The sequence below is a fragment of the Hipposideros armiger genome, unplaced genomic scaffold (assembly GCF_001890085.2).
Source record: "Hipposideros armiger isolate ML-2016 unplaced genomic scaffold, ASM189008v1 scaffold_62, whole genome shotgun sequence".
In the NCBI taxonomy this organism is placed as follows: domain Eukaryota; kingdom Metazoa; phylum Chordata; class Mammalia; order Chiroptera; family Hipposideridae; genus Hipposideros; species Hipposideros armiger.
In genome coordinates, this window is record NW_017731412.1 from 2,677,562 (window position 1) to 2,705,466 (window position 27,905).

The 27,905-nt window shown below is 46.7% G+C and overlaps 1 protein-coding gene across 11 annotated transcripts in view; it reads right to left on the reverse strand.

Annotated features, from left to right (window-relative positions):
• Positions 1–8,259: 8,259 nt before the first annotated feature.
• TBX5 (T-box transcription factor 5) overlaps positions 8,260–27,905 on the reverse strand; it is a 66,363-nt gene continuing 46,717 nt past the window's right edge. For 9 of the 11 annotated variants that reach the window (XM_019641635.1, XM_019641636.1, XM_019641637.1 and 6 more), the window contains 2 exons: positions 18,949–19,175; positions 9,573–10,409 (listed from right to left, as the gene is read on the reverse strand). In XM_019641635.1, the coding sequence (XP_019497180.1) occupies positions 9,832–10,409; positions 18,949–19,175 (805 nt within the window). In that variant the 3' untranslated portion in view covers positions 9,573–9,831. Of the gene's footprint in view, positions 10,410–18,948; positions 19,176–27,905 lie in introns of all 11 variants that reach the window. The other 2 variants (XM_019641642.1, XM_019641641.1) reach the window with 1 other exon arrangement.

The following is a 27,905-nucleotide window of genomic DNA, read 5'->3' on the forward strand; positions in this document are numbered from 1 at the left end:
ATTTTTGATGTAGGATGTGGCTGGTGAATCAGGGAGAAAGGAGAGTTTGCATTATTTGCTCTTTGCTAGCTCTTGGAAATAGCAAGAATATTTGGCCCTCCAGACAAACCCTAGCCCTGGGCCTAAAAGCTAAGTCCAGATATGTTATATATTTATTCAAGGCAGCAATTGGCCAGGAAACGACTATAAAACACACATTTTGAATAAAAGGGAGATTTATGGTGCATTTGCGAATCTGAGTCATATCTCTCGGCCTCCCCCAGGCCAAGATCCCTATAATCACTAACATACCCCCAGCTTGTACACTCGGTGGGCACAGAATTGCTTCCTTCTGGTCCAGTCCCAGTTAAAGATGTGGTGGGGATTGTGCTACTCTATCTGACAGTCGGTAAATGAATTGCCGATTCATTCTGAGCTTAGATGGGGGCTGGTTTTTTCCCTGGGAAGAAAAAAAAGTGGGGTCCTTTCATATGTATCTTTGATCAGTCGGGACTTGACAAATTATTTTCCTAGGAATTTCTCTATCCTTAATGCCACAGGGAAAAAATGGATTTACCCTAAAAGAATGGCTTTTATGTTTCAGAAATTAGAGCAATGTAAAAGCTTTTCTTGGGTCTCTCTCTCTCTCTCTCTCTCTCTCTCTCTCTCTCTCTCTCTCTCTCTCTGTCTCTCTACTGTATTTTTCTCCAGGAAAAGGAGGCAGGTAACACAGTTGGGAAAGGCCCCTGGCAATGGCTGGACTTCTGGCTAAGCTATTTCAAGTGTATAAAAGTTACTGTAAAACAAGGCTCAACCCTGTATACCCTCAGTATTGAGAAAGCAAAGTCAAATCTTCTGCCTCAAGTTCCCCTTGTGATAGCTGGGGTTTTTCTCCCCTGTTTTAGGGACAGACGTTACCCCGAAGAATACCTGAATGGCTTTCCAACAGGATTCAACGTTACTCCAACTACCTCGTGTTCGTGGTTAGACATTCACTTATCTGAAGGCAGAGGACTAGGACAGAAGATCTCAGTTATTTCCATATTAAGGTTTTTATCAGCTATTTTAAAGAAAAGAATTAAAGGGTTCAATGGTGCAGGGCTGCCCTGAACAGTTGGGCAGGATGTGCACTGCACTACTCCCAGAGGCACCCTTCAGAGAGACTATCATTGTGTATGACGTTCCCTGAGGGTTGCACTACACTCAACCTATACAACTCCGGGCGGCAGCTTTGAAAGGGAACTCACAGAGGTGAAGGGAAGACTGCAGAGTCACAATTATAATAAAGGGACAATCTCGGGGATCTAGGCGGAAAGAACTAAAAAAGGGCTTATTTAGAGACTAGACTGATGAGCACTATCAGCTTTAGTCTGTTGATTTCTCCACTCAAGGTTCTCTCTCTGGGAGAGAGGTAGAAGAGATAGAGAGAGACAGAGATGATAGAGATAGAGATGATAGGGATAGGGATGGGGGGCGGAGAGAGAGAGAGAGAGAGAGAGAGAGAGAGAGAGAGAGAGAGAGAGAGAGAGAGAGAGAGAATGAATAAACCTTTCCCGGGTCAAGCATTACCACCCTCTTGTCTAAGGGGGAAAACTCTTGGCTTAACAGCTTTGCTCTCTTAGTTTAGGGTTTCCTCAAAGCAGACCCTAAAACAAGGATTTGGGAGCAGTGTTTTATTTGGGTGAGCAAGTAAGTGGGAAGCCAGTGAAAGGTATGGTAATGACAGGTCATCTCTGTGAGCAGCTGGGACTCAGTCTTGCTGAAACCCCTATGAGAGACTGTAAAATCTACTCAAAATTGTCCCCGCAAGGGGACAGGAAGCTGGGTTACATACAAACCAACATTTGTCCCTCCTTCCTTAATTCCCTAGCCAAGCACACACCTGAGGCCAGAGAAGGACTCCAAGCAGAGAGACACAGATGCTAGAAGCAGGAAGTCTCTGGTGTGTGTGGGAACCATCCACTGACGCTGCAGGTGACTGGAGGATGGGCGCAGGAGATAGGGCTGGGCAGACAGCATCTGCCCACCAAGACTACACACAACGAGGGAGAGATAACCCTCCTCCCAAAATGGGGCTGTCATCTCCAAAAGAAGGAGGAACAGATTCAGAGAGGCTACAAAATACCAGATACCCATAACACACAAAAATTCGGGAAAAATTCCATTCTGTTCAGATGTCTGCCCATCTTGGTCACTAAATGGCCCCATGGCCTTGAGTAAGTCACTGCCTCCACTTTGGAGATAGTCAGGCCTCCGTGTCCTCTTCTCGAAAGTCTTTGGAATATTAATATCTGACATTTCCAGGAGCCTCAGACCGCAGAGGGAAAAATGGGCAGGATTTTTAGGCAGACTTAGTAGCCTGGGGCTATCACACAAAGGACAAAGAAAAATGAGCTGACTTTTGTCGTGCTATATCCACTGAGTGTCTGATAAACTTTATCAGATGGAGGCTCCAAATCAGATGACAGTGGAGCTGAGAGTTTACCTGCAAAGTGAAGGAGCTAAGATGTGAGAGTTTATGTGAGGTCAGGAGACACAAGGTGTGCAAGGAATTAGTAGCTGGTACCATGATTGTCTACTCAACAAGCATTGTCCTCCCTTTTCCCCATGCTCCCTCTGTTAACAGAACCTGGATGGCATTGAAAGAGCAGGCACAGGCCATACATTAAGGATGGCAGTCCCCACCCCAACCCTGCAGATGACTCTTGATTGGTCTAAGCGAGTCAAGATTACCCAGATCACCTTTGCCAGGTACCTCACTTACCCAGCCTCCCTTGCAGCTAGGACAGCTGTGATCAAAGCCCATGATCTTTAAGTGAGAGGTATTATTCTAAGACAACCTGAGTGGGCCTGATTTAATCAGATAAAAGGCCTTAAAAGCAGAATTCCCTACAGACAAAAAAGAAATCCTGTCTACAGACAGCCATTTCAGCCATGCCTGACAGTCCACCCTGCCTGTTAGGGGCTGAATTGTGCCTCTGCCTCTCAAATTCCAATGTTGAAGCCTTAACTCCCCAAGTGCCACTATATTAGAAGAGAGCCTTTAAGGAGGTAATTAAGGATAAATGAGGTCATAAGGGTGGGGCCCTAATCTGATAGGACTGGTGTCCTTATAGATGCCAACGTCTATAGAAGAGGAGGAACACACATGAGAGTTCTCTCATGCTCTCTCTCTCTCTCTTTCTTTCCTCCTTCCCTCCTTCCTTCCATCTTCCACATGCACAAAGGAAAGACCATGTGAGGACACGGCAAGAAGGCAGCAGCCTACAAGCCAAAAAGAGAGACCTCACTAGAAACCAGCCCTGATGGCCACTTAATCTTGTACTTCCAGCTTCCAGAAGTGTGAGGAAGTAAACGTAATCAATAAATACACTGTAAGCCACCCAGTCTACAATATTTTGTCATGGCAGCCTGAGCAGACTAACATGCTGCCTTTCCTAGTGGCCACCCCTATAGATTTCAGACTGACCCTTCAGCCCCCACCATCACGTAAGCCGATTCCTCGCAATAAATCTCTTGATCTATATCTCTTACTGGTTCTGCTTCTCTGATTGGTGGAGCGACCTAAGAGAAGGCCTGCATGTGACATAGAGTCACACACCATGCACGTCCTGGCTTTGAATGTAAATGTGATAAATAGGCCTAGAGAGCATGGAAAGTAATGTGGAGCACGACAAGTAGCCCCATCCAAGGGCGTCCTAGACCAACCAGCCCACAGCTGACCCATCAACTGATCACAGCGTGTGAGCCCTGCCAAGACCAGCTGAACTTGGCCATAATCAACAGTCACTCAGTTGATTCAACAGAGCCACTTGATTGCTCATTTTGCCCATGAGCAAAAATAAATGTTTGCTGATGTATGCCTCTGAGGTTTTGTGGTTGATTGTTTTGCAGCCTTTATTGTACACCCTACACCCTACAGGTCACAGGTGGATTCTTGAGGTGGCACGCTGTCAGCATATGCCCTGAGCTGTCCCCGTTCACTACATCTGAAAGCTGGGGATGGGAAACCGGGCACAAGAGTCACCTGCTACCAAGTCCTTGACTTGCTCGTAGAGTCCTGATCTCCGATGAGCACACCTGTCGAGTCATGTTATGAATTCATTCCAGACATAATGAATGAACGCCTTCATGATAAAAATACAAGCAGACAAAACTGGAAAGTTCCTGCCTCTTGGTCCCAGGAAAGGCCTGCAGTGAATGAAGAAAGGGGAGCTGTGATAAGTATTAAGGAAAGAAGGGGTTCTCCCTACTGGTCATGAGGACAGCAAGGCCCCTTAAAGGAGGTCATGGTTGATCTCAGACCTGTTCTTCAGCCTCTGCTTATTAAAGGTGCAGAGGGGCCAGGCGCCTTGCGGAGCATGTTCCACAAACTCTCTCCTTTAATCCCTAGTCTAGGCTTGCGAGGCAGATCTGATCACCCCCACTTTACAGAGGTGGTGACTGAGGCTTGGGAGCTGAAGAACATGCTCACACACTAGAGGGCTAGCTGGGCCTTCACGACCAGGGAGCCAAAAGGATTTGCCCTTTTGAGGCCATCAGGCTTCAGTGTCACCAAGTCACAAAACCTCCCTCTCTTTTCTGGAGGTTGAATGCTCCGAGGACTCGCCACCTGAAGGCGCAGAAACTGCCCTGGCACACTCCAGCTGCCTGTCTCCCTCTGCTCCCTGCTCTCCTCTCCTGGGGCCATGGGGAAGGGCAGAGGTGACACAGACTTGGCCAACACCTACAGGACTCTGGCTGCATGCAATGGCAGCCGAGCCACGCACAAGTAGAGTGACCTTGCACATGTCACCTAAACTCTCTGCCTAGGTGCTTCCTCATCTGTAGGATGGGGATCAGATTGGTCCCGACCTCTCAGTAATGGGGTCCAAAACTATGCTGCTTGGTGTAGGGACCAGCACATAGCATATGGTCAATGAGTGAAATCCATTATTCATAGTTCCGCTACTAATATCAATAGGAGGGGGTACGTCAGTCAAATATGAAAACTGTACTCCAGGTTTCCCCCACCCCCAACACCCACAGTTCCAGGAACAGGGACCAAGGGTATTAAATTAATATATGCAGTAGGTTTAACATACGTGGCTGCTTTTTAAAAGAGGTATAAGACTACATCCTGAGGTCAGAAAGGGTGCTAGATTGTCAGCCTTTTGGGGTGTAGGGGTTTCTGTCCCCTCTTTGTTGCTATAGAGGATCCCCGGTTGATAAGTCTCTTACAAAGCCAGCTATCTAAATCACCCTTGAGATGGTGCCTGCGTGGAAAGCTTGTTGAAGGTGATGATGATGAGGGTGGTGGCGATGTTTTTCTAATCCCCAATAAGCTTAAGTCTATTATAAAAAAAATAGATCATGGGGCGCATTTCCCAACAAGACCATGAGGAGAAGTAAGGGAGGGATAACAATAATAGGGATAATAACCAACACTAATTCATCTTTTTATTAGCTAACAGTTAATGCGCGTGTCCTCTAGACCAGGCACTTGTGCTCAGCACTTTATATTCATTGTCTCATTGACACCTCACTAGAATAACCCTCTGGGGTGAGTATCCTCGTTTTATAGATGATTTAATGGAGGGTTAAAGCAGGTAAGTGATTTGCCCAAGGTCACAGAAGCAGCAAGTGGCAAAGTGAATTTTCTAAGCCAGGTCAGGTAGAGAACAGAGGTGAGATTCTTACAACTGCCTGATTCAACGTGTGTGTGTGTGTGTGTGTGTGTGTGTGTGTTAACAAGAGAATGATAGATCACCCCCTGACAATAGCCTAGCCCCCCAAGAGGAGTAAGTAAGAAGCAAGCTGCAGTCTCAGAAAGGCGAGACAGAGAGAAGCATCCAGGCGTCTCCTGGCTTCTGAGGTAGAGCATCCCGTGCTCAGCTGTCAGCCAACTGGTACCACTACCCAGCTCTCTCACTGAGCAGACCACCGTCACGCCTTAACGGACTGCCATCCCTTCATCCTCAAAGTAGAACGGGGTGCCTCACCTTCCTCACAAACTCGATTTGATCGATGGTCAGAAAAATGAACTAGAATTTATTTTCCTAACTCTAGGGCTAATCACAAAGGCCATTCATTTTCATAACAACAAAATAAATGAGAAATACCCAGTAACACACACTGAAAAAGTGTAAACACTTACAGTCCTTCCACTGTTATTATTGTGTTGGTCATCCTAACTGGGGTTTGTTTTTTTTCACCCGTGAAAAATGCAGGTGCGTTTAACAAACCTGAGAAGCTGTTGCCCAGGCTACTTGTAACCGGCTTTTTTACCCGCAGTGTACCTTAAATATCATCTTCAAATCATCTTCTCAAATGTGTTTTCTAATGGCCATGTGGTATGCCATTGTATAAGCACACACTGATTCAGTTAACCAACCCCGTATTACTGGAGAATAAGGCTGTCTGCAGTTTTGTATGATTTAAGAAATTCATGATAAACTTCCCAGAAAAGAAATACTCATATGGACATCCCTGATTATTTTCTTAGGACCAAGTCCCCAAAGTGGAATTATCAGATTACATGACTGGCACTAGTTTAAGGCTTTTAATATATATTTTTTTCCAAACTCCCCTCCCAAAAGGTTTATCTATATTCATTCCAATGGGCAGTTTATGAGATTTCCTATTTTCTCATTAGCAATAGGTATCATTATTTTAAAAATATACATCTGCTCTATAAACTATACATCTACTGTGTTCGTTACTTGACTGGACATTGCCACAGATACTACCTCACTTAAACCTCCCATGAGTCCTTTGAAGCTTAGGCTCCTTCGATGAGCTTAGGATGCATGCTGACTTCTGTCACACAGCAGCTGTGTGACGTTGGGAGTGTTCCCAACCTCTCTGAGCTCAAGCATACTGATGATCTGAATCTCTGAAAGTTCTGGTGATCCTTCTGCCCCATGCCTTTGAGTCCTACCCTCAAGTGCTCCGTGTTGGACCAGGAAGCCAGGAAGATATTCTAACACTCTTCTCCCAAGTACAAAAAAAAAAAAGCCTACCAGCCCACAAATCCAGTCTGTCCTCTACAGCTGCGGGCATCACTGGAAAAGAGCTCAGCACAAGCAGTCGGTCCTCAGTGAGTAAGGGTGTCTACCACGTAAGGTGGGACCTTCACCCATGCTTGTTGAATGAATGAATGGATGCCGACTAGGTGATCATGACATGTTCATGAACCGACATCTCACTCCTCCATCGATACGTCTGCCTTTATCACTATTGTTTGGAACCCAAAGAGGTTAACTTGCCTCTGTTATGGAATGAGAGTATCCCTTCTCTGATGTATGAAACTTGCTGCAAACCTGTTTTTCATGATTTTCCAAGGGTGGCAATGGGTTTGAGTGCTGGGAGGTGGGAGCATACGCTTGGTGTTGTCGTCACGTTCTTATGCAAAGAACAAGACTACCTTGTATAGCTGGTAAATTCGTTTGGAAGGTAATTTTTTCAAAAGTAACCCATTTCGTTTTTTGAACCCATCAGAATAAATATCTATTTAGAGTACAGTCAGAACTTCTTCAGGGAAACGTTACTAATTCATTCTCTGTGGGAACAGAAAGGCTATTACCCTGGTTTCTCTATGGTACTTGAAAAAAGCCAAATTGTCATTTCTTTATAATTAATTCATGCTTCTCAGGGAATTCTTGGATTAGGAAAGGTCTCAGGGGGATATGATTAAATGAACAATTTGTAATCAACACGCAAGTTATTTCTGTTTCAAGGGGTGTGACATATTGATGGTTCTTTATAATTGAGATTTAAAAAAAAAAAAAGAGCAGGACTCATTTGCTCCTCTGTTGTGCCCCATATGTGTTATACAGGACCAACTCACAAATCCTAAATTTGTGGGTTTTAAGTAAACAGCCATTGACGGTCCATAAAGTTGCTTGCATGGGACCCCAAAAACACTTGATTCTGGCAATTAATTAAAAAAAAGAGATCCTTCAGAAAACCAAGTATTGAGTGTTACACATAGCGTGACTGATATGATATGATTTTTTGATCATTCTGATGATTCGCCTCCCCCCCCCCCAATGCTGACACACATTCAATGAAAGCAAATAACTCTGTTCCAGGGATGGAAGCCAGTGGATAAATATATTCAGCTCCATCACGCTCAAGTACAAGGATTCTAAATACCTCAAAACAAGCCGGGGAAAGCAGATGGGGTGAAAAATTCACCTGCCAAGCATCACGGGCTCATTTGCTCCACGTAATTTCCCCTTCTATTCAATCAGTAGAAAGAACAGGGAAAAAAAAATGGGTGTTCAAGTCCCTTGTACTTTTTTTAAGCACATGGTATTTATTAGGCATTAATTGGCACACAAATATACGAAACGAGTACTGAATTCTCACCCTCCCCCCCCCTTAGCAACATAAAAAAGACATAATCGCTTGAAGACACTCACATAGAAACATACTCACACACTCTCACGGACTTGGACATACTCAGCCTCGCATATTACCCTGTTCTCTTTATTAGGGTCAGTTAAAAAAAGAAAAGATTTTTTTTTTTAATCCAGAAAGCAAAGCACATTCAAAAGGAAAAAAAAAAAAAAGAACGCAAACTTGGTTTTGAGTATCAATAAAATTAAAAGCTCTTGGCCAGCTCCTATGCTGGATTTCATTTCATGTTATTACTTAATTAGAACTCCTATTTATAAATAAATAGTACCAGTAAAATATTACATCTGAAGAACCCTGCAATAACATTTTACTTACACACTTTTTTTTTTTTATACTGCTTTCTGCTTTCCATAACCACAGTTTCGTGTCGGCGTTTGGCGTGATTTCTTTGGAGAGAACTAATCGGTCAGCAAGTCTTGCCTCTTCTTTAGGAATTGTGGGTTTTGTTTTGTGTCCAGTTTGGGTCATCGGCAACGGAGATTTGGAGGCTGGGGGCTGGCTTTGTTTTTTATCAGGACGAATATTTAGTTTGGCTTTTTCACAACTCTTGTCAGCACAGAGCTTGCTCCTTGCTTATCACAGTTCGGCCCGCATGTAAACCAGGGCTTTTTAAGTTTTTCAAAGCAAGCTTTCCGGCCTGGGAAGCTATAGGCCACGTTTTAGCGACAGATGGCTGGAAACACCCAGAGCTGGGAAGACAGGAGGGCTGAGTAAGATATGACGCCAGATGGAGTCCAATGTTATCCTGACTCCAACTAGAAGGCAAAACTGGGCTCCGTGATGACGGGGGAGGTAAGGCGCGTTCGGAGAAAAGCTGGGATGTAGGGAACCTTTGCAGAAACATCACATGGCAGAGGTAGGTAATTTCTTAGTCAAAGAGAGGGTGGCGAATTTAGGTTTTAGGGGTGGTATATACGAAGGGAACCCCACATGTACGTACTTGGAAACATACTTGCCTCAGACCACCCCCAAAGTAAGGGACTGGGTCCCGTTAAGAAAATTGAAAGAAAAAAAATATATTATTATTTATTATATAACAATGTCAACATTAACACCAAGACAGGAAAAGACTCCAACTCCTCATTAGGATAAAACACTCAATGAGGCCAGACTTTCTGAAGACCAAAAGAAGGAATCAGGGAGGCCATCTGGAGGTGGTGTGAACACGGCCGGCTGATGAGTGTGCTGGGGGTGGGGGGGGAACGGGACGTATTTTGTTTGTTTGTTGTTCAAGTTTTGAGACGAAACAACAAAGTCACATTTTTTGAATTGTGGTTTCAAGCTACTGATTAGATCAGTGTCGAGGGGGTCTCGAGTACAGGTGTGAACACGGGGTGAAATGAAGAATCTTGTCCGTGGGGTTCTCTCTGCTACTGTCTCTCTCCCTCTCTCCCACTCTCTCACTCCTCCTCTTCGCTAGCAAATGTCTGTTAGGACGCAGGCCTCGCTTTAGCTATTCTCACTCCACTCTGGCGCCATGCCGACCCCATGCACAGAGTGGTACTGGTGTGGGGACAGGGTCCTCGGTACGCCGTGAGAGTAGAGGAACTCAGACGGCTGGAGGCCGCCAGGGGACTGCAAGCCAGTCTGAGGCCCGCACTGCCTGACCACAGGCTGGTGGGCCACGGAGGTCTGGTGCTGGAACATACCCTCTCCGAGCTGTGGGGAGCCATGGTTGGCAATGCCAGCCAGCCGGGGGACCAGAGGCCCCGAGGTGAAGTGAGCGGAGAAGTGCTGGTAGGGTAGCCTGTCCATGGGCTGCACGGTGGTGACCGTGCAGCTGCTGTAGGAAGGCATGCTGGGCCACGTGTTGCAGCTGATGTCCTCCAAGCTGGGCACCGGCTCGCTGGGTGGCGCGGAGCTGGCATACATGCAGGCCTGCCGCTGGGCTGACTCTGTCCTGTAGGAGGCGCTCAGGCCCTGCTGCTGGGGGTAGCCGGAGCGATAGAATGGGTCCTCTTCACTGGGCGACGTCTCCATGTAGGGCTTCTTGTAGGGATGGTCTGCAGTGGAACACTCTTCATCTGCTGAGACAGGAGGGAAGAAACCAATTTAAGCCAAGACCAGGCACCCCACAGCTAAAGGCAGCGATGGCCACTTGGCCGAAGGCTTAAAGGAGGATCAGGTCTAGGAGATAGTGAGCGCCAACCTGCCTTCTGATACAAAGAGGTGGACTGTCCTGGTTAAGGCCTTGGGCTATGGAGTTCTAAGCAAACAGTTTGACCCTTCTGAGCTCAGTTTCTTAATCTGCAAAATGGAAAGAGTAACAGTGGCATTTTTCTATGAAGGGAATTACCGAGAATGAAATGGGGGAATGTATGTTAGCCCAGAGCTCCATACAAGGAAAACACTCAATAAATGAGGATTATTATTATTATTATCTTCCCTCCTCCCTGGCATATAAATTCCACAAAGGATTGTCTGTATTACCCATCACTGCATTCCCAGAACCTGGTTCCTACCTAGTAACACAAATAATGATAGGACCAACAAAAACAGCAAACACAACACCACATAGAGGGTTCACGCTATCCGGCACTGTTCCAAGCACTCTCTCTGAGATAACCCACTTAATCTTCATAACGACCCTCTGAGGTGGGATCTATTATCATCCCCGTTTAACAAAGGAGACACAGCGGTGTCTAGAGAAGGCGTGCAATAAAGACTTGTGCAATGGATGGAAGGATGGATGGACGAACAGACAGAAGAGCAAGTGAATCCTCAAATCCTTTCCTATTGACGCAAGCAAGTGCCTAGTTAATATCTGAGTCAGTACAAATGAATGCATCACTGTCTATCTGACGAGCATGGCACTCCCTTTCTTCAAGCATCTGTTGAAGGACAGTGGACACAGTTCTATCCTTAACTTCTTCGGAGTCACTGACCCCTTTGGGAACTAACAGAAGTACTGGGCTCTCTCCTAGAATAATACACTGAAACACAAAATTGGGAGACTTGCCCGTGCATACAACTTCGAGGGGCTCAAGGACTCCCTAAAATCCAGATTAAGGAGTCTAGACACGTCTGGGTTCTAATCTGGCTCTTTGACTTAATACCAGAGGGACATTTGCACCTACCTGCTCAGAGACTTATTTTCATCATTTCTGAGTCAGTTAGTAATTCTTACTCCAATGGGCAGCTAAGAATTCAATAAATCAAGCGTGTAAACCTCCTGACATGACATCATTCAGGGCAGCTCTTGAGCAAAGGTAACACCACCTGTCAGCCTCACGGCATCAGTAATCACACACCTCCAATAGTTCCATAGTTCCTTCAGGGCAAGCAATACTTGGCAATCCCTACCGAGGCGTACGCCACAACACAGATCTATTTCTTAGCTGGCATTCCACCCCCCAAACTGGAGATTTTCTTTCTTCACCTTCCAATCCCTTTCTAATCAATAAATGTGCAGAAACAGGTCTGTCTTTAGGGGGGTGTGAAGAAAAATGAAACAGTGGGACATTCCTGCCACTTATGGTGATGGTCGATGGCGTGGGGGCAGGATGTGGGACTTGATGATGGGGGGAAATTATTTATAAGGAAATAAGAGCTATTATTGATTGAGGACCTCCTAAGTGACCTTACTCTAATCTCATAATAATTCCCCAAAGTGGCTATCTCACAGAGGCAGAAATTGAGGCTCAGGAAAGTGACCTACCCAAGGTCTCACAACCAGGAGGGAGCAGAGGCTGAAGTCAAAGCTAGATCTGAGTGGCTCCACCTACCACACCTTGCTGCCAGCTCTCTAGATTTCTCTTACGCAATGCCACTCACCCAGTCACCCAACAGATATCTATGAGACCCTACCCAGTGCCAGGTCCTGTGCCAGGTGCTGGCCATGGAGTGGTCAACAGGTTGCATGGTCCTACTGTTAGCGCACAGCCTCAGTCCCTCTCCGTCCTCCCCTGAGCAGTGAGTGCAGAATGCTAACCCTCTGTGATTAGGAGGTGGTCCTCAGATATAAAGCTCCAATTTAGTCATCCCCCGCCCCCACCTCCAACAGTAAACCCTTTAACTTTAGACTGGATTATAAAGCAGCTCCCCAGCCGAGGTAAGATTAGCCTGGGTGTGGATTCCACCCAACACCTCCATTTCTATCATTCTCTGAATGACACCCGCAGGTGAAGTCAAAAATCTCCCAAACAAAACATAACTATGCTCAAGTTTTACCCACCGGACAGGGAGCAAATTTATTTCCAGCTAGACTCTTCTGGGACACATCTGGGGCCCATAGGATGCCCAAACGTTTGTCCAAAAAAAAAAAAGTGGAAAATGCAGTCTCTCTTCCAGGTGTTCTCTCTACATCATGCCAGGTGTCTGAAGACATCAGAAGAGCCAGTGGCCATACAGTTCATCACCTTTCAACTGGGCATTCTGTTGGCGTCTTGAAGACATCACTACACTCAACTTTTTTTGTCCTCATCACTTCCTCCCTCGATTCCTCCCCTCCATGCTTCCTCCCACCCCCAGATCCATAAATCTGAATGTTTCCATTGTTGCTGGAATCAGAACCTTTGGGTTTTCCATTTAACCAGGGCGTTCCCCTTTTCAATAATAGAAAGTACAGCTGCAGGGTACCCTTGGCAAGAGAAAAAAAAAAAAACAAGTCAAAGTAACCATTCCCGAGTTTCTGATCCTCTTCCAGATTTGTTACAAAGTTAAAAAAAAAAAGGAAGAATAATATGAAAAGGGCTGGAGCCCATTTTGGAAAATCGTAAAATTACACATTCCAGTCTTTAATGCCCCAAAGATCTGATGCAGAGTCCTCAGAGAAGCTCGATGCTGGCTCATTGATGAAAGCAGGCCCTGAGCATTCTCAAATTCCTCTCGAACCTCACCACATTGTAAAGAAATTCCAATGCGAGCATCCAAATTTCAGGTTGTGATAAATGCTTTGGATGTCATCTCTGCGTTTATTTTGGTTATGGTTTGGTCTCTTTTCATTGGGAGCCTGCTAACTGATCAACAGCAAAGCCTCTCTCCCAGCCAAGTCATGTTTACCTCCCACGGTTGGGGAAGGGGCTGAGGTCACGTGTCAAGTGCCTGATGCAACGAGCCCACAGCTCGGTTTCAGAGCGTTGTGTATTACGTGTGGTCCTGAGCCCAACGGAGTATCTCGGAGAGCAGTAAAGCCCTTCCTGATTCTGCCCACCAATCGCTGCATAGCACTGGGAAAAAAAAAACCTGGTCCCTTGCATTTTTCCGGATGCTATTGATTCTGGAAAAAGTGGCTTTAATGATGAATCCAGAACACAGATTTTAGGGCAGAGTTATGTCTCTGGCTCTCGCTGGCTATGTGACCTTGGACGAACCGCTGGGACCATTCCAATCTCAGATCTTAACTGTACATGAGGATAATACCAAAATTTCATGTAGGAGTTGAGATAATAATCAAAAGTGCAGTCTAGCTTCTGTCTATCGTCCTTGCACGTAAAGTTAAGTGTTTAAATCTTAGCTGTCTAAATCACCTGGGTTATTTTACCTCTTTTCCCCCGCAGAGGATTGGACAGATGGCTCTGGGACCATCATCCAATACTTGAAGGGATTTGGGTGGATTTCAGCGCTGGAAAACTCACAGAGCTGCTTTCACATCATGAATCCCACTGAGCAAATATTGTCACCATTCCCAAACGGGTCATTTCCCTTGGCGATTGAGTTCATTCAGACAAGAGACCCTGGAGATAGACTGGTGAGCAGCCACAGGCTCATGGAGTGACTGCACGTCAGAAGTGGAACTATGATTCCGGTCTTCTGGTTCAGCAAACAGTGCTCTTTCTGCTAGATGGCAGTAGCCTTTCAGCTTTCATGAAAGTCGTGTTCAGAGGACAGGATGGACAGATGGATGAATGGATGGATGCACAGACAGGTGGATGAATGGATGGATGAATGGACAGATGAATGGATGGATGGATTTTAGCTCTTAGCTTTAAGTAGAAAGGACTGGAACGGTACTGTGGGACTATGCTTCATTGGCAATCAAAAGACTCCAGTTCAAGTCTTACTTAGCCATTATCTGAAGCCATTGCATTTTATTCACTTGCTTATTATCTGTCCCCCTCAGTGGAATACACGTTTCCTGAGTGCAGAGACCTCTGCCATCTTGTCCTCCTCATAACCCAAGCAGCCAGCACAGCCTCCACTACGAAGTCAATGCTCAGTCAACATTTCTTTGATAAGTACATCCGAGATCTGCCACTCGCCAGCCACATAAACTTGGCAATCTAACCTAACCTTTGGGTCCTTTGCTTGCTCACTGCAAAACGGGGATGGAGGGCATCTCCCCCATTGCTCAAAGAGCACAGTGAGGGTCCCGTGAAGAAAGCAATGTGAAATGGCTCTAACAAGCACACAGGACTGAACAAATGCACCCTGCAAAACCCTTTACACTATCCAATTCCCCTTCCCCTCCCATCTATGACTTCCTTTCGAATACCCAATGCAGTACTTGGCTTTGCTAAAATCTTGATTTGGGTCGCCTTGGGCTTCTAATGAGGTAGGGAGGGGTTGTCTGGGTGGGAGGGGGGAAAGGAAGATAGACAAGTGCTCTCCCAGGCCCCTGGGTCCTGGCTGTGATGGAGTGGCATTGATAAAAGACCTTCCCATCCATCGGGATAGATAGTTTGGAGACAGCTGGGTCCAAACACAAGGAGCCCTCTGGCCTGGCTAGCCCTCTGACATTTCATTGCACCAGCCTTCTGGGCTTGTTGGAAAGGAGACAGACAATGAGGGGAAGTCAGATAGTGAGTGGGGCAGGCAGGGGCCGAGGGGAAAGCCACCCATGGAGTTATCACTTAACGGGAATCCCAAACTGGAAGGAAACCTCCACCGATTTCTTATCACTTTACAATGGAGGCTGATGATGAATTGCTTTTTGTCGTGTCTCCGAGGCCGGCAGGACAGACAGAGCTTGGCTGGAATGTTCCCTGTCCCTGGGAGCTTTCATTTGAGGGCGGAGGGAGGTGAGAAGGACAGAGGTTTCTGGAAAGGTGAAAGGAGTCCTGCGGGGTACATATCCCCGTGTACCCTGAGTGCAGAGATGGAGGTGTGGATTAGGGGCAGGGCCATTCACCGGCTGGATGATGCTGGACTAGCTCCTCAATCTCTCTGAGCCTCAGTTTCCGCGTCGTAAAAAAGGGGGTCATTCTTCACCTTGTTATCGCCGGCCAGTCACTCGGTCCTGATTCGACCCACATCGCCCGCTCTTCTGCCCACACCTTGGTCTGAGCCACCATCAACTCACGCCCCCGAGTCTGCAACAGTCTTTTTGCAACGGAGCTCTGGTGTCAATTCTAGTCCCTTCCTATCACAGCAAAGTGACTGCTTCAAAAGAAAAACCGAACCCCGTCTCTCAAGGGTCTGAACCTCTCCGATGGCTGCCCATTGGTGTTAAGATAAAATGTGAAATCCTTCAAAACGGCTCACAAGGGCTGGCATCGTACTAAACCCTGCCTTTCTCATAGCCTCTTCTACACTTTCCCGTCACTCTGCTCCAGCCCTGCTGGCCTCTTGCTAACCCCTTTCCATCTTCCAAGGGGCTGCACATGTGCTTTCCTCTACGCCTGGACACCCCACCCTCTGCCCCTTCTCCTATCCAAATCTTACTCTCAGCTAAAATTCTTCCCTGATCCCCCACCCTAGTCTGAGACCCCCGTTTTATATTCGCTAGCACTTTTGCCTCTCTCCTTTATAGCATTCGATCACCATTTTCATTTTTTTTTTAATTATACAACTGCATGCTGTTATAATATCTGACCTGCTTGGGACAGTGTGAGCTCGCAGGAGAGTGGCTAGCTAACGTTCACTGATCACATGTGTCAGGCACTGCCTTAGGTGTTTGACATGGATAATATCATTTCATCCTGTAACACCCCTACAGGATAGGTACTATGGTTTTACCCCATTTTGCAGAAAAGGTCGTTGAGGCTCAGTGAGTTTAAGCACCTTGCCCAGAGCCACACTGCTGGAAAGCGTCAGCGACTGGGATGTTCTGCAAAGGACCAGCCACCAACCTCAGCTTCCCCAGCGGCCATCTAAGGTTGACCTTGAGCTCACGCGAAGATCCCTCCGGGTACCCCGTGGAGGTCAATGGCTCACGTAATCTACAGCGGTTCACCAGTCTTGCGTTCAAAGCCTCCCCACTGCATCCTCCAGGAATGCGCATAGAAGGATGCTGCTATAAATATTGAATCTAAAAAAGTGCCTTGATTCTTTTTAACTTCTTTTTCCTCTTCTTTTGGTCTGGCATTAATTTCATAGACAGAGCTCCCTAATTCAAACCTGGTGAGCTGTTAATCAGCACGTTTGACCCAGTCTCTAGAGCAGATCTCTCGTGGAGACTGAACTTGTTTGAGATTGTAGCTGATAAGCAAAGGTAACAGTATGAGTGGTGGTGGTTCAGGGCCCAGGCGGAGTCTGTAGACCAGGCGTGGGTTCAAATTCCACCTTCAAGAATCACCAGCGCATGATTTTGCTGTTCCGAGCCTCAGTTTCCCCATTTGTAAAGTGGGTTAATAATAGCACCTACTGAAGAGAGTTACTGAAAAGGTTGAGGTCTGGAACCTAGGCAGGGCACCCTTAAATATAATATAAAACAGAATTTCCATGCAGGGACCTATGTTCCGTGAGACATTCTTAACCCCTGCTCGTGCCTGAAGAGGCAGACATGTTTGCAAGCATCTGGTCTCCAGCCCATCTGGCAACGGACGTGCTGGGAGTTGGGCCAGGAGGCCTGTTGGGGTGATATTGTTCAGGCCTTTGAGATCCAAGGAGCTTGGATGGGCTTCAGGTGAGTCTGGAAACCTCAGCCTCACCCAGGTCAGCTCCCCAGCCCAGGCTTGGACCAAAGACTTGCTCACCCCTCCTTCAAAACGCAAGATTAGTAAATGTCAAATAGTCAAAAAACTGTTAGTTTCCTCATGTAACCCCAGCTCCAGAGGAAGCCACCAAAAGCATCCATTCCCATTGGTTCTCGTTAGTGAGTTGTTTTGTAATGGTCCAGACACTGGGCACTGGACTTCCAAAGGCATTGTGTTGGGTCCTGAAGTCTTGGGGTACAACAGGCTGCTCTAAAGATTAGGATTAGGGCCTGATGGAGCAAAATAGTGACAGCTTATTGAGTCAACCCTGTGCTAAACACATGACAAGCATGATTTCATGTCATCGTCCCATCAAACCTAACAGACAGGTTCAATCATGAGCCCAAATCTGGAATTTTTTTTTTAATGAGGCTTAGGGGAGTTAAGTAACTTGCTCCTCATCATAACAATTTGCAAATGGCAAAGGTGGGATTCATCCCAATTGTCTGATTCTCAAACCATGGGCATAACCACTGGGCTCCAGGGTCCCCTCCTCCTGCAAAACGGGGATCCGATTTCTCAAGCCTTTATTTGATAAGCAGCGTCCCCTTCATTTCCTCTAGGGACTCACTTTCTGGAGCGGTATCTGCTCCTTATGCAATCCTAGCTACCACTGACTGGGTGCTTACAAGTATCAGGTGCTCTAGGGAACTTAGCACCATGTGCAAAGCAGGAAACAGAGGCACAGAGAGGTTAGGACACCTGCCTGAGGTCACACAGGAAGCTGGTGGCAGAGTTGAGATTCACACCTGCATTTCCCTGGCCCCACTGCTTTCAATGTCCTCATCATGCCTGTCTGCAGCTCACACCAAGCAACTGTTCTAGTAAGTTGAGCTCAACCACACCGCCCATGACCCTTGCTTTGCGTCGATTCTGGCTTGAAAAACATGCCACCAGAAATTTCCTTCCTGACCCAGTCCCTTTGGACTCAAGTGACTTAGGAAAAGTCATCCATTCCTCATTTGGCAAAGGAAACAATGAATGTCTCAGACACCCGCCTGGTAGATTTAAACAGGGCATGCAAAGGAGAGAAAAATCAGTTGTGAGTGTGTGTGTGTGTGTGTGTGTGTGTGTGTGTGTGTGTGCGCGCGCGCGCTGACTTTGATCTGGAAAGGAAAGAAGACCTCAGAATCCACCTGGGAGAAACCCTGGCACATGAACTTCAGAGGGACACCCAATTCGAAGAAAAGTACCTATAGCCGGCTTGTGAGACAGCCAGGAACACAAACAACCCCTCTGTCTGCTAATGAGAGTGACAACACAAACTCTGCCTCATCCTTTTGAGGCAATACTTCCTCTGCATCGGTTAAAAAGAATGAGGAGGCTTCAGTTCATAAATCTGCAACATAGTCTGAAGTTTAAAAAAAAAAATGCAAGTTGCAAAATAAATCCAGTATCATCGTATCAACTGTTAAAAGTAAAAACAAAACTACTTTAAATTGTGTGTGTGTGCATGTGTAGATGAATAAAATAGGTCTGGACATTTCAGGTAAGTTTTCCCCAAAGGAAGGGGCTAGAACTGGGGGAGGGACGTGTGAAGGGAGCCCTTAGTTTTACTGGCATGGTCTGAATTTCTTGCAATGTCTATGTAGTTTTTTATTGGTTACATTTTTTAAATAAGTAAATGTAGTTTTGTGTCCTTTTTTTTTTTTTCAAGGAAAGGAAAGAAGAAGTAGAGAGAGGCAAGTCGGGCAGGGGTTGTCACACTCACCTTTCCTCTTGGTGCAATGGTAAATTTGGCCGTGCTCCTGGGGCAGTGGGTACGGGTTGGGTGGGGGCAGGAGGTCCTGGGAGGCGCCGGACACACCATTCTCACACTGGTACTGGGATCCCAAGTTAGAAGAAGTGGAGAGAGCTCGAGGCTCACTGCTGAAAGGGCTGTGGTTGGAGGCCACTTTTTGTCTCACTGTGCTCCTGGGAACCACGGGATATTCTTTACTAAAAGAGAGAAAATGGGACATAACATTGATCGGTGCCCTGGTACAGATCACCGCACTGAGTGATCCATGGAGGTCAAAGAATTCACCAAAAAGTCACAGAATGAGAAACGAAAGAGGTCTCTGATGAGCCAAGGGATCCAATTTACACTTAAGTGCATCATATGCCCGGGATATATATATATATATATATATAGGCACTAACTTTTCATGCCTTATACATGAGGCAAGTAAGTTGATGAATAGTTCTCTATGTATTCAGAAAGGTAAGTGAGCAGCCCCAGTTAAGAACCCCTCTAAATGATCAGTAAACACATGTGGCATTTTGCAATATTCCAACCTATTCTACGTCTTTGAATTTCCTAATTCAAAAACTAGAAGAGCCGAGCATTCAGACTTAACTTCTGGGGCTCCATCTTTAAAATTGGGCTGAGATCTTTGTCCCACTTTAGTAAAGAATGGTAGCTGACCACCTAGGATAGACAGGAGTGATTCTAGGTTACCCTACTCTGGAAATTTGCTGTTTATGCCTTAGATTTTTTTTTTTTGAGCTACTATACTTGTCACCACTGACATAATGTTTAACTTCTCCATGCTTCGGTTTTCCCATCTGTAAAATAGGGATAAGAAAAAAATCCCCAGTTCAAACGGGGTGTTAAGAGAAGAAATGAGTGAATACATGTGAAAAACTGGACAGTACTTTGCACACAGTGAGTGCTTAACAAGCGACAATCATCATCGTTATTGTCATTGTTAACATAATTGGTTTCCTTTGCGACCTACGCATTTTATTTTATGCATTTAATCATATTGTCACATTCTGAGAAGTGACCCACAGGCTTTACCAGACTGCCAGGGAGGTCCGTGGCACCAAACAGGTTCAGAAAACCTGGCCCCAGAAGAAATATGTATCAATAGATCCCAAACTTAGCCGTGATTTTTGCCATACACCCAGATCAGTCCCTCTTTAACTTAGCGTGTGCTTTAAATTAAGTTTCTGCCCAAATAAGTTTAGCCTCGCTCAGAGCAATAATATCTGTGAAATTATGGGCTTGTGATGCTAAGTATAGCTCTTCTAATGCAACTAAAATAAATACTTACCTATTGAAATCAAAGAAATCCATGCCCATACAAAGAGTACTACACCTAACACATTTTGAAAGATGCTGTATTAGCCCATTTCATCCTCCTCTCCGTGACCATAGGAAGTGGGTACTGTTCTTGTCCCCACTTTAAAGATTAGGAAACTGAGGCCCAGGAAGATTAAGCAACTTGCCCATTGTCACAGAGCTAGAAAAAGACACAACCAGAAACTTCACTCAACAGTCCCCTAATTACTCCTACACAGGCCCCTAATAACTTCTGTCAATATTTAAAAAAACAATATGCTTTTAGAGGAGCAGGGATTTGGGATGTAAATCCCTCTCCCACGTCTCCCACCCTTCAGGGGTGTAACAACCTCCACCCTGGGCCGCTGCCTTTGTCATGTGAAAGCACGTCAGAGTAGCCAGGCAGGGGACATGAAGTGTCTGCCAAGTTTCCATGAGGCTGCAAACACCCTCAGGACACCCAGGGGTCCCCTAACCGAGCTTTCCGGTGGCTTGTACCATCTCAAAAGCAACGCTGGAGCCATCCTGAGCAGCCACACCATTCAGAATGTCCCCCCGGGGGCCCAGGAAGCTGAAAGGAATGAAATTAGCTTTATAGTTCTCGCTTTGCGGCTCAAGCTACATCATGGAAAATGAAGAAGAAAAATTATAATAATAAAAAAAAACATAAAAGTTGTCAAATCTTACTGGCAATTCTATTTACGTCTGCTTAGTTGAAGTCCTGGGCTGTCAGAGCACCAAAAGCGGGGGGGGCCGGGGGGTAGGAATCTCTTTTAGTTTTATGTTCTTAATGGGAATGGGTATTATTTTTTAATTAAAGAAAATAACTCCCCAAAATGTTAGCTGAGGGAGTTTACAAAAGAATGTATCAATGGGCTCCGTGGAATTCTCCATTCCAGCTTTGCCAAACTGTAAAATTATTCTCTGGAAAGGGCAAATCCTGCTGATTACTAACGCTCACAGCCATGGGAAAGCCATCTCATCCCCATAACCAGTGGTCCCTCCCAGCTGGCTTCTCTCCACGGAGCCTGAAATCAAATGTCCCCAAGCCCATCTGACAGGTGTCAAAATAGGGGCATGGAAGAGTGAATGGACTTGTCAGTGTGAGATGTTAGAGGCAAAGGGAAGAGAGTGCTAAAAGCAAATGACATCTGGGTTAATTATCACCAGGCTCATCACTGGACCAATCAAAGGGACACAGTGAGTAGCAATACAGCAAAAGTCTCTCAAGTCCTTATGCTGAGAAGATGAACTACTTTCCTCTATGGCTTGAGAGCATCATTGAAGAATCCAGAGCACAAGAAAAGTTGAAAAGGCCTTGTGTGCCTGGGAAGAGGAGCAGCAACGGAGGGCTGGTGTTTCATCTCCATTGTCATCACCATCATCACCATCATCATCACCACCATCATCACCACCATCACCTCCATCATCATCACCATCACCATCACCATCATCTCCATCATCTCCACCATCTCCGTCACCACCATCTTCACCATCACCACCATCCTTATTCTCATCATCATCCTCATCGTCCATTGTTCTGTAAGTCTCCTAATGTCCCAGCCACTATACTGGTTGATTTATATGCTTTCCCTCATTTGATCCTGGCAAGAACTCCATTTCATCTGTATGAGTAGATTTATTTTAGAGGTAAAGAAATTGAGGTTCAGATATGTTAAACAACTTGCCCCAGATCACACAGCTAAGAAGAGGTAAAGTTAAGCTTCACCCCGGGGTCAGTGCTACTCCAGAGCTCTTGCCAACTTACACTTCATAATAGGGAATTGTTGCCTTCACACCAACTGCTTGGGCAACACAACCGTCCTGTGATGACAAAGCATCCTGGTGATAACAGAGTTGGACGTTGGCGACGCCGGTCAACGTCAAGTTCTACCAGTCAATTTGTTGATCCTACTGCTTGAGGAACCTTGAGTTTACCAGCTGTCAAATCCCACTGCTCTCTGCTGTATCAACAGCTGTACCCACTTCCTGTGGATACACTCGGCTAGGTCTGGGCTCACAGGACACCAGCCGAGGGTCCTGAGCACCTCGGTTCAACCTGGGTGTCGGAGCCCACAAACCAGCTTCTCCCAGGCTCGGCCCCCTCTCACATTCTGTTCCACGTGAGCGAGTGCAATGAATGACGCCATTGTCGCCGGGTCTGGGTTGTAAAACGTTACAAGGGAATATTGAAATCCACGGCCAAACTGCACCCACAGCGTGCCGCCAGCTAACGAACGCCCCTGAGAACCTTTTTCCACTGCAGCCGACTGAATTGGCCTTTTCACAAGAGCAGGTGGCCGGGCTGCTGGCGTGCTGGGGGATTTTGTTGTTGTTTTGCCCTGCCGATGCTTATTCAATTTCTGGCAGCCTTTTTCAAACAACCGAAGCGGTGCATGGGGGCAAGGCTACGGACTGTAACATTCCTGTTCTCAGGGAGCAGAGTCCTCCTCACGCTAGCACTTTCAGCAATGATTAAAATTTACAGAGGGGCCCCACAATCCCGCGAGAGCTTTCGCGATTTATTAACTTTCTAACATGCTTGGGGAAGTTACTCTGATGTAACATGTGTGGACATACAAGGAACTGGAGACGGTTCACCCCAAGCGGGATTTAGCTCCGTGCAAATAATAACCGCTCTCTCCTTCATGTCTACAATCGTTTTATTACCCTGTTCATGCCACACCAGCAAGCTGCTGAAGGGGATAGTAAATGCTGGCCGTTCCATCTCAAGGGGACACAAAAGGTCACCTAAATTTCCCACTGTTGATTCAACCAGGGCTGTCTGACTTGAGGGGCACTAAGAAACTCACGGACACCTCCTCCTCTGGCCTTAACCACCCACCACTTATGAAAACTTTGGTGTGAGACCTTGGGGCCCCCTTGTTAAATCTCTAAATGATTTACTATCGGGGTGGTCATTTCAAGTTGGGGCCCTGAAGTCAGGTTGTGTGGATGTGCCTTACATCCAATGAACTTGGCCATGTGGTGCTGGCTAGGGTCTTTCTTTATCTGAGCCTCAGTCTTCTGCCTATAAAATGGGAATAATAAGATATACCACCTCTTAGGGTTGCAAAGTCATACAGTGCATAAAAAGCTGAGCGTATATTTGAGACACACTGCCCGATAAACACCAGCTTAGAAATCACACATTATTATATTTTGAAGCACAAGTTCTTACTTTGCGAGGGCTTCAAATGGTCTAGAACCACCCACTATCCCCCAAAAATACCTGATATTTAGAGCTCATCAATTTTTCTAAGGAGCAGTCCATCCTTGCATCAGCTACTCACAAAGGGTCTGTGATTCAAAAAAAATTTGTGGGCAACACTACAGAGGCGGCTCTGGAACCACGCAAAAAGTCCTGTATCAGCCGTGTGGGCGGCGATTCATGACATCACCCTTTGCCTCAGTTTCTCCATTTGCAGAATGGAATAATAAGACCCACGACACCTGTCATAGATGCGACCTCCCAAAGCAAACGCTGGATGTGAAGCTAGATTGAAAAGTTCAATGCAAACTAAAGCTTTTGAGGGGCTCATGGTAACAGTATGTGGAATAGCGTTGCCAGATACCTAGCACTGAATTGAAGAGCTCAGTATTTTAGCTCGGTCTCGTAAAACTAGCAATTTTTTTGAAAAATGGAACCATGTCTTAGTTTTAGTAGTTTTCGTTTGTTTGTTTTTTTAATGATTTTGAAGGGAGGGTGGGAAGGTGGAGAGACGCGTTCAGAGGTTGAGCCTCCGTCCTTGTGGAAACCAGCAGGCCAGGAGGGCTGGGACTGACTAACCTTTCTCAAACTGCTTCATGTATTGAAGGGGATTGTATCGAGGCCTCCTCTGTTCTGAGGACAATCACATGGGGGCCCCGTGGTGAGGCAGAAGTAAGTCAGGGACCTCTTGATGACCTCCAGTTGCAATGGTGACCTTGGCAAAGTCACTCCAAAGCGACCACCCCTACAAGAATGCTAAACGTTCTGTGTACTAATCTAAACATCTGCCTTTTCCCCTAAGGAAAAAGGGGGTAAAAAAAAGAACACCAATAGAGGAATGAGTCTCTAGAAAAACAGATTTCTAATGTGGGAACATTAGCTATTGGGGTGGGGATGGTTGAGAAATAGGTTTGAGACATGGGAATCGGTAGAGATGGGGAACTATCTCTCGGGGTGTGTCATCACCTGGAGAAATTTTTTTTTAATACTGGTTCCTGAGCCCACCCTCCAGACAGACTGATGCTTTTGCTCTTGGGCAATGCAGCCTGGACATCGGGAGTTTTAAAAGCTCCCCAGGAGAAAGAAGCTTTATGCAAAAAAAAGTATATACTGTATGATTCACTTATACTAAACTCTACAACAGACAAAACTAACCTGCAGTGAAAAACAATATCAGAACATTGATTGCTTCTGGCGGGGAGGCAGAGGCAGGAATTCACTGCCGTGGAGGTGGAGCGTAAGGGAATTTTCTGGGATAGTGGAATATGCTTTATTATGGTGGGGGCTTGGGTTTCACAGGTATGTGCTCTTATCAAAAAGCGAATGGTATACTTGAGATTTCCACATTTTACTGTATGTAAATTTTACCTGAAATACAGAATCGTGAACAAAAATCGAATTCTAGTTAATGATATGCAGGACGAAATATAGAAAGGTGGAATGTCTGCAACTTACTTTGAAATGCATCCAAAACACGTAAGATAGATGAATAGATGGATGGATAAATGGATGTACTGGTGGAAGGATGGACGGACGGACAGATGGACGGACGGATGGATGGATGGATGGATGGACGGACGTGTGATAGACCAAATATACAGCCAAATGTTAATTGTAGAATTAAGCAGTGGGTAGAGTGTGCTCACTGCACAATTCTCCCATGTTTTCTATATGCCTTACATGTTTCATAATAAAACATTGGCGAGCACTCCAGGTACTTCTAATGTTCAGCCAAAGTTGAGCACTACATAGAGGAAAGGGTTCTTTTTTTATAAAACAGCCCAGCACAGGAACTCTACTTCCAGAAAATAAGGTCATGATTCCCTGCATGTCCTTGCTCATTCTGAAGGGACCAAGGGATTGCCCTGGTATAACCAGGGGACAAAGGGCAGCGTCTGACCCCTCCTTAGAGCCACTGATTCAGAATCTCTGAGCACAAGACCCAGAGATCTGCGTTTTTTTAAACAAGCCCCTTCCCTCACCCCCAGGTTAACTGTGATGTCTGCCCAGCTTTTGAGACACGCGGCTTACACGTGGCTGAGTGAGTGATTCGCCCAGGGACACTGTCCCTGCAGAGCAGAGACGCTGGGGGCAGGGAGGTGAGGGGTGGGGACAACGCGCAGATGAGTGGGGAAAGGGGAGGGGAACTTCTGAACACCCATTTCCTTGCCAGACAGCCATGAGCCAACACAGGACTCCTTGGGACAAACATCAACTTCACAACCCAAACACAACCCTCCTCTTGTTTCATACAAATTGACACTTCCCTGGGGGAAACGCTGCGGCCAGCCAATCGTACGGCAAGAAGTGGGGAGTCAAAGCCCTCTCCAGAACCTTCTCTGGGAAATCACTCCTCATTAATTGGGCATTCCGATTTCCTTTAACCACAAGCATGAGACGACAAGGGCGCTAAGTCTTCCATTTGAAAACTGACCATCTGCGGTTAGGAGCTGAACAATAAGTCAGCAAGAAAGGGCTGGCGAAGGAGGGAAGGCTCCCATGGAAGGACTGTCACCTTTTAGGGGGGATCCCATGAATCCCCCCAAAAAATTGTTTGATTGTGTGTGTGTGTGTGTGTGTACTTCTATATTGAGTTTTTCAGAGAGCGTCCCTTGCTTTCATTGGATTTTCAGAAGGGGTCTGGGACCCCAATGAAGAAGCCACACCCTAGAGGAAGAAAATGGCAGACGTGAGTCTAAGCACCAGAGAGCCGGGTGAGAATGGACAGTTTCCAATGCGGGTATAGTGGGATATCCCTGGACCGGGATTGACAAAACTAACTTATTCAGTCTGGGACATCCTGGGGTCTAGTTTCCCTATCCACTCTCTGGTTGGGGGGGCTCACAATCCGGGCCAGCCAACGTGGAGCCTCGGGGTACTCCAGCTCCAGAAGCCGCTTGTCCCCAGTGCCTCAGGAACCAGTAAAAGGCTGACAAAGTAGAGGCAGACTCCGTCCTTCCATGAGCAGCTCTGAAGCCAACACAGATCCCCGAGTGTGACACAGCCATCGTCTGCCAGACCCCAATAATGCTCCATAAATACGGTGTATGGTGGAAGGCCAAGCGTTGCACATGGCCTCTCCGTGCGAGATGAAGAAGAAATGCCGGGGGAACGCACTCTGCAGCTGCCGTTCCTACGCTGGGGTTTGTCTATTGTTACAGGAAGAGCAGCAGCAGGCTGGTGTGGCGGGAGGGAGATTTGCCCCCATCCCGAAGAATCCAGCTCACAGCCAGGCCTCTGCACCTTGGTTAGCCGTGTGACCCTGGCCAAGCCAACCTGGCCTCTGGCTTCACGAGGGCACAGACCCTGTCTCACACCTAACATCAGTCCAGCATCGCTCTGGGCCAGACACCGTGCCAAGTGGTCCCACGCATGCCAGGGCAGTGTTAGAACATGTGGGCCCACTCTTTGACTCTCCTTCTCTCTAGAAGAGGGATCTCTGCCCTTCCCCCCTTGAATCTCTGCCCACCTGAGTGAGTCCCTGGGGCTGTTCGACCAGCCAAATGCCTCGGAGGTGACACGGCATGTGAGCATAGGCCATGTGGCTTCCGCCTAGTTCTCTTAAAGGCAGCCCGCCAGCCATGGATAGAGCCTTACTTCCTGGAGACTGCCATGCTGGAGGGGCCACGTGCACACACTCCAGGGGATAGCCCAGCTGCGGTCCCAGCTGACAGCCAGCATCAACGGTGAGTCACGGGAGTGCGCCATCCTGGACGTCCAGCCTTGCGGTGCCCTCAGATATCCTCCGCCCCAGCCAACACCTAACTGCAAGCAACAACCTCCCAGAGGAGTCCTTCCCAAGTTCCCGACCCTCAAATCATGAACAAAACCAAAGTGTGTCACTGTTACTTCTTGCTTCACTTGTCACCCAGTGCCAACGAGCCATGCCTGGTCTTTTCAGCACCAGGAGCATTTACGGAACATTTCTGAGGGTTGGCAGATTGGAACTAGGTGAAATCTGGAGTATTGTATGACCTCTGAGCACTTCGCGGAAAGACTGAGGTTGCCTGTACTTCCTTATCCCTTCAGTGGGCTGTGTGAATGCATTGGGGGAACGTGGTCCCCCAGAGCTTTGGCTGTCCTGGATTTAGAGTCACATACAGAGCTGATGACACAGCTCAGAGCCCCGGCCTCCCCAGGCAGTCCAAGGGAAGTGTGGAAATAATTGATTAGGTAACAACAACACTCAGGACACACGCAGGACCCCATTTCATCCATGCAATAGCCCTGGAGGTAGGTTCCATAATTATCCCCATTTTACAGATAAGGGCATAGTGACTTAGTGGAGTCGGGGAGCTCAGATGGTACCCTGGACCCCAACTCAAGCGCCTGCTTCTCCATCTGTGGGCGCTGCTACCCTGGGTGTTCATTCACCTTGGCATCCCAGCACCTGGCATACAGCAGGCACTTA